Genomic DNA, 7,636 nt, shown 5'->3' with positions numbered 1-7,636 from the left:
TATAGCATTGTTAGCATCCTATTTTTTTTGTATTACCTTTTTATTGCCATATTATTAAGTAGCCTAACTTTCACTACTTTACTGCTATTCAGTATTCGAAGACATATAGGTTGGTTGGATTAAGGTATTCCACCAAAAGAAAAGGACTGTCGTCTGGTCAATGCCTATAGAATAAAAGTGGATGTGGACATCGGTTCGTAAAGCAGCCGACAATGTTAGGAAACTTAGATTAAAGTGTCCAATGTAGATCTTAAGTTACGACGCTTTCTCATTCAATGGACTAGTATTTTGGATTTGACTGTAAATTATATAGTCGATTAAAACCTTAGAAAATAATACAGTTAAATACGTGCATGCTGGGAGTGTAAACCAACCAAGGTTTAATTAAGGCACCATGCCTTTCCTCTCCCTAAACTTGCCCAGTCGCTCAAGCTTGGTGCTGGTCCTAGAGGGTTGGCTGCCTCTTTTTTATTTGGTGACTTGGTGCCTTTGGTGTATATTATAAGATAGATGAATGGTTAAAAAATATTAAAATGAGAGAGAATAAATAGTTAAAAGAGATATAGACATTGTGACTAACGATATCAAGATTTAAAAGTAGTGAATCATTTCCCTTAACATCTTGCTAACTACTGTAATACCATTCTCTTCATTTTCGTATACTATTCATATTCGTTTTAATGGAGATCAATTACTAGTAAATCACAACCTTATAAATATTATTTTAAAATGCCATTAGTTATATCCATTAAATCATATTATGCCTATTATAAAAGTCATCATGAGTTAAAAAATTTGTAAACACCTCCTACACATGACACGATGATCAAGACATTTGTCAGCTTCTTTTGAGGATCTTTGTGGGAGCAAGATCCACTCACATAGTTTATTTATTTAAGGATAATGCAGAATTTTTTTAGAATATTGATATGAATGTGTTTTATATTTGTTATGTTTCTAATGCAAAAATTAACAACATTTTATTAATAGTTTATATCTTAGAAAAAATAACTAAATTTTTTAAATAATTAAAAAAATATTTAAAAAATTAGTATAAAATTAATTTTACTTGTCATTTTAAATAATCTAAACGTGCATTTGACTTTCTTCTCAATTCAAAGTTCTATTTTTTTTTTGTAAATGTTGAGAAATGGTAAAGAAAATTAAAAATTAAATCAATAATTTTTTTAAAAAATTGTTTATTTTATAAGTATTTTAGAATATCATATTATAAAAAAATATAAAGAAATCCCACTACTAAAATTGAACCAGGGCTAAATACTCGTTTCCATTTAGCTTTACTATTAATACCTATTAAAGTATCACACTAATTAAAATTCAACACATTACAAATTTAGTATTGGAGTCTTTGTTCCTTACGAGAGTTTACGAATAATATTTTTAAATATTTTATAAAAATTAATCATTTTAATTTTCAATGCATTACATACATATATATTTTTTTTTCTATTTTAAAGCCTTAAAGAGTGCTTCTAAGATGTTAGCATTTCCCATATCTCAAATTCATTAGAGAAATTTTAAGTGGCAATATTAATCACTTAACAAAGTTTTCAATGAAATTTAAATCTTTTATACTTTGAGATTACAATTTTTAAAAAATCTTAAAATTCAGTAAGAGAACAAATCCTACCATCCATTAATAAGATTCTATTTAAAGACAAAGAACCTTACACAAATATTATTAACACCTAATCGGATTCGAACTTTCATATCATAATTGTATTCATTTGATGTTATCGAATGCAACAATCACGTCTTACTAGTTATTTATTGTATTTGTTGACTAAAACTTAACTACCTCTCGGAACATTAATGTGTATCCTTGTCTCTGTTAAGTAAATAAAGCAAATACTGTAGCTATATTCACATGGTATCAGAGCACTCTTTAGCTTCAAAGCAAAACTGATCCAATCCCTCATCACGTCTTCAGCAACATCCACAAACACTAGAAACACCTTTGTTGTTGGTACACATAGTATATCATTGTCCTTAGCACTCAAAGTTTCATCAAGCTGAAAAGCAACAACTACCTAACATGGCATGTTCAAATGAATGCTCCATTCATTGGATATGATCTCAATGGTTTCATCGATGGAACAAACACATGTCATGTAGCAAAATCGTGTTAGCTATAATTAGTGGACGCATAAAGATCAACTCATGCTACATGCTATAGTCTCTTCAGGAGATCACACCATTATCACAATGTTAGGCAATGTCAAAATATCCAAACAAACTTGAGATACTCTCACAAAATTGTATACAAGCAAAACAAGGGCTCACGTTTTGCATCTCAAGGAACGTCTTATTATTTAGTATTAGTTGATCATTTTGCAAATTATATTTGGCCTATCCTTTGACACATAAATATGTTGTGTCACTCATATTTTATAAATTCAAAAACATTGTTAAATAGTATTTTAATATGCCAATTACAACAATGTATTTAGATAATGATGGCTAATTTATTAAACTAAGACCGTTTTTAACTCACCATGACATATCTCACATTTCTAGGACACTCCTAAGTTTAATGCTAATGTAGAAAGACGACATAGACATTCAGTTAAAATTAATAAATCCTTCTTCACATTGAAAACCTACCATTTTCCTTTTGAACACATGCCTTATAGATTGAAGTTTACCTCATCAATAAACTTCCCACATCTATCTTTAATAAGAAATAATCATTCAAAAATTATTCATCAAATGGAACCTTACCCTCCGCACCTACATTCTTTCCGTTGTTATGTTTCCATTGGTTACATTTTTATCACTACAAGAAAAATTGTCTATAATCAGGAACTTTTGCGCGGGATTAAACACCTCACTAAAAAATAACATTCGTCAGAGGTAATCCCTCGCAAAACAGAAAACTATAACCAGGGACTTTAGCCTCAATCCAAGTCACAAATCTTCATTGGTTATACATATTAGCAATATGTCAATCATTGTCTTAATTAGGTAATTCCTAGGAGTTGTCCAAATAATGAAGGCTTGGGTCTTGAGAGTATGCTTATTTCAAGATCTCAAATTCGAATCCCACTAGATACAAACATTTATTATGTTGGGTCAAGTCCATATAGAACTTTGCTCTGACTTAATTTCAATTGTTTTTTGTCTTAATCAGATTACAAATAAAATTTATATCTCAAGACAAGTTAAATTTTATGACCACATATTCCCGGACACTACCATCAACCCGTCTTCCATTCAACCTCAAGCAAATTCTCACCACACCATAAGTGATCAATTATTCTACAATATGCTTCCGATTTCAAATGTAGTCTTTAGAACTAAACAACTTTTTTAAACTATTGCCTTTTTAATAAGAAAATAAATTTTCACCACAACATAACTGATCAAGTATTGTACAATATGCTTCCTATTTCAAGAGTAGTCTTTAGGACTAAACAACTTTTTAAACTATTGAAAAGAAAACTGTGATTTAATGTGAATAAGCAATAATTCTATTTTGCCTGCATATCTATAAGTGTGGCTTATAGCAAATAGGCACGGTTATGTTAAGCCCACATTTGTAAATCGCAGCTTCAAGTGAAAAGGTGGTGGTCTATTACTCCTTTTAAGCAACAATTTGTCTAAAGTAAAAAATATTTGTAGTGATTAGTTATATTTACAATATATTTATCATTATCTTGAATAAACCACAAATAAAATTTATACCTCGGGACATATTAAGTTTTATGATCATATATTCCTATACATTACCATCAGCCCACCTTCTGTCCAACCTTAAACAAACTCTCACCACAACATAAGTGATTAACCTTTGCAAAATATGCTTCCTATTTCAAGAAAGCTCAACAAACAACCTACTCAACCTATCTCAATCATACAAATAGCGACAAATAATGAGGTATTTCAAACTTTGAAAACTTTATCAGGTAACGATTTACATTCTCCTTAACCATTTCCCAATACTATCGTTATTAATAATCCTTCAACATATAATGTATCTTCAAATTGCAAGTGACTATTACAAATTAAAAGGATTGCAATTGGAACAATTGATTTCAATAAAACACACCTTGTAGTGAAATGATTTAATTGTCTCGAAGTGAATTTTCGTGAAACTTTTGCATTGGTTGTCGACCTCAATCTATCAAAATTATTCCCACTCTTGCTCTTGATCACAAGTGACACATGCATCAATTCGATGTCAATAATACTTTTCTTTAAGGTTTTCTTCAAGAGTAAATATACATCTCCTAACCACCTAGTCTCAGAGACACACAACATCCTCATTGTGTCTACAAACTTCACAATGCTCTTTATGGACATTGTTAGGCTCCACGAGCTTAGCATTGACATGATGCCTTAATTTTTTTTACAATGACATATGCTTTTTAAACTAGTAAGAGTGATATATTATTGTTCATGTACATCCTAAAAGAAACCATTTCTTATTTCATGGTCTATGTTGATGACTTATTACTAAGGGGAATTAGTAGCTTTTTTCTTACGAAGTTCATTAATGCCTTATCTCAACAATTTTCACTAAAAAATATGGGATTTATTCCCACCCCTCTAAGTATCCCTAACACAAACATATTCAGGGTAAACTCCAATGATTTGACATGGAGGGGAAAAACATGCACCAATATCTCAATCATCCAATGTGCTTACCTTGCATGATGACACTACATTGAGTATCATCAAATTATTACTGCACTATAATATATTAATTTACTAGACTAGGCTTATCCCTCTCCATCAACAACGAGGACAAATTGAATTTTTTGGGAACTAATATGTCTTAGATTTTGGCGGAGTGGGGGTTAAGGATCTAGGGTTTTCGTATCCTCATGTTCGTCGATCTCCAATCGTTGTCGTTGTTAGAGGTTCATAATGCTATCTTGCAGGGTTTTGTTTTGACGACATAACTCTTCCATATCGGTATGCATCTCTGTTGTGGCATCTTAGTCGTCGTTGTTACTGTTAGTGACAAGTCTTATAATTATAAAATGGTGGTTAGGTCAACATAGGTTTCAAGTGAAATAGACAAACTACAACGAAATTCAAATATCATAAATTAACCACCATAAAATATGGACGTTTATCAATAAACCCTGAGAGGCGTGGTTACAAACGAGCCTACAAAGGGCGAGAATACAAAGATAAAATCGAACCCTCTTAAGTCTCTCTTGAGAGACTATTCACATTTGCAAGTCTCACATGAGGGTCTCGCCTTTGCAAGTCTCGTATAAGGGAATCGTCTTGCAAGTATCGTCTCAGGGACTCGCATTTACAAGTCTCGCCTAAGGGACTTATCTTTGGAAGTCTCATCTAAAGGACTTGTCTTTACAAGCAATGCTGGAGGGACTCGTCCCTTGTGGTTCTCGAATGATTCATTACCGAAAATATCACTAAGACTGCCGTCCGTTAAAGTAAATCATTTCACTCTTCCCAGACTTCGTACTTAAAGGATTCTAGATTGTGATGATTTTATTGGGTTCAGAAGTAGATAACCCACGGCGAAGCAGGCCAAATGAAGTGCTGGAACGCAGGGTAGACTCAGATTGAGTTGCCTCGTTGGGTTTGGGCGTTCTCCAAGTCACACCCAGTGAATCGAATTGCCCAATCCAAACTAAAGTCACACCCAGTGAATCGAATGGCCCAATCCAAATTAAGGCCCACGATTGATCGTTTGTGACATGTTGAATGTGAGGTGTCCAAAGAATAATAGTTTGAAAGAACACTCAAAGGGGGAAACTATCTTTCCACAATTTAAGGAAGAAATTCCCATATTTTTACTAGAAAATTGGTTTTAACCGAACCCATAGAGACTGATGTAAATATTCCTATATCAGCATGCAGGGGAGTCGAATTCCCCCCGAACCCCACTATTTTCATACAAAGTCTCTCATTATTTACATGTCCAATCTTCATTATATGTTTTGCAAGTACCACCATATACTATACTTTTCTAATCTATATGAAGATGTTCAACCTAAAAAAACGACCTTTATAACAAATAAATAAATTAATAACATGTCAAATAATTACGAACTGCACTTCAAAAATATCTAGAAAGAAATAAAATTGTAATTGTGTCAAGTAAGCTTACTTAGTGAGTCAATGACACAAGCATCTAAAATTAAAGAATCTTCATATTTATAAAAAACTACAATTAACACAAGATGTGAAAAGAAATACTAGTCTATGGTGCAAAGCAATAGAGCGTGAATGACCCGTCGACACGCGTTGGCATACAGTTTTCGAGTAAGAACACAACAAAGTAAAGACGAAGGGGTCAGCGCTGCTGCTCATGCCGTATTCAAAGCAACAAAAAAGCAAGAGAAAGCCATTGCTATCCTGCACCGAATAATCACTTAAATCATCTTACAAACTACTGCACCGATTTCACTTCCCTTACAAAGATTAATGTAATATAACATAAAAACAACACTGATCAAATTCAAATTCCTTTCCCATACTCAACTTCTTTTTCCTTACAAAATAGACTCATACTAATTAATAATACTAACATATACACAACGGCGCGCTTTAGCAAAATATAAAAAAATAAAAAGCTGAGAGTCAGATCTAGAAAAACAAGTAGAGTTTCAGTTTCAGTCATCTGAGTCGCCACCGCCGAAGATAGAAAAACGGTTATACAAAAGGACAAGAATGATGACGAGGAAGAGCGCGACGCCGAAGGGAGATCCACTGACACGGTGGATGGTATCAGGTTCTCCGGTGGAGAAAATTGCTGAGATGAACGAGCCGCGTTCGGAGGAGAGGAACTGAATAGTGAGGAGAAGGATGATTGGTAAGAGAAGAAGACCGAGTGGACTTAACAGCTCCGATATAGCTTCGGTGACGGCTTCACCTTGATCTCCGAGAAGGAAAGGGACGATTACCACTATAGCTACAACGACGGCTAGAAGAATGCCGTGCGGTGCTCCTCCGCCGCCACCGTGCTGTCTTTCTGGAACCATGTTAGGAGTAGAAGCAGCAGCAAAGGGTTGAGATTGTGTTTGGTATGATGGTGAAATGAAAGGTTGTGTGTGTTGTTGGTGTTGTCTTTTTTGGAGTTATTGGGGGTTTTAAAATAAGTGAGTGCTTTGGGGTTGGGGACGCGTAATGTTCAATTTTCAATTCCTATTTCAATTTCAATTTGATTTTGGAGTGGTTTGGCTGGGAGTAAAATAGTAAGCATAGCATGCCATCATGTGCGTGGGGAAAAGGTAAGGAAGGTGGGGAAATAATTAAAGAAGGACAAATAAAATTGTTTGGGTTACTTTGCTTGCATCATGTGGGAACTCACTTATTTTTGAAAGGAAATTAGGATCACGCTGCTAACCAAAATTAAAATATTTTATGTTCAATGTATTTAATACATATAATATTTAAAAAAAAAAAAATTTTTTTTTTTCAGTGTAATGAACATATATAGTTTTAGAAAATCTTGTCTTTTTAATTTTTTAAACACACATATATATATATATATATATATATATATATATATATATATATATATATATATATATATATATATATATATATATATATATATATATATATATATATATATATATATATATATATATATATATAGTTTTAGAAAATCTTGTCTTTTTAATTTCTTAAA

At 32.7% G+C, this 7,636-nt stretch overlaps 1 protein-coding gene across 1 annotated transcript; it reads right to left on the bottom strand.

Annotated features, from left to right (window-relative positions):
- Positions 1–6,451: 6,451 nt before the first annotated feature.
- On the bottom strand, positions 6,452–7,294 carry LOC127073290 (uncharacterized). Its single transcript, XM_051014436.1, has one exon. The coding sequence runs from the start codon at positions 6,981–6,983 to the stop codon at positions 6,615–6,617; it is 369 nt and encodes a 122-aa protein (XP_050870393.1). The 5' UTR covers positions 6,984–7,294; the 3' UTR covers positions 6,452–6,614.
- Positions 7,295–7,636: the final 342 nt, after the last annotated feature.

The sequence above is a fragment of the Lathyrus oleraceus genome, chromosome 4 (assembly GCF_024323335.1).
Source record: "Lathyrus oleraceus cultivar Zhongwan6 chromosome 4, CAAS_Psat_ZW6_1.0, whole genome shotgun sequence".
NCBI classification, from domain to species: Eukaryota; Viridiplantae; Streptophyta; class Magnoliopsida; order Fabales; family Fabaceae; genus Lathyrus; species Lathyrus oleraceus.
Note: the sequence above shows the minus strand (reverse complement) of the source record. Positions and strands in the feature narration are given on the sequence as shown.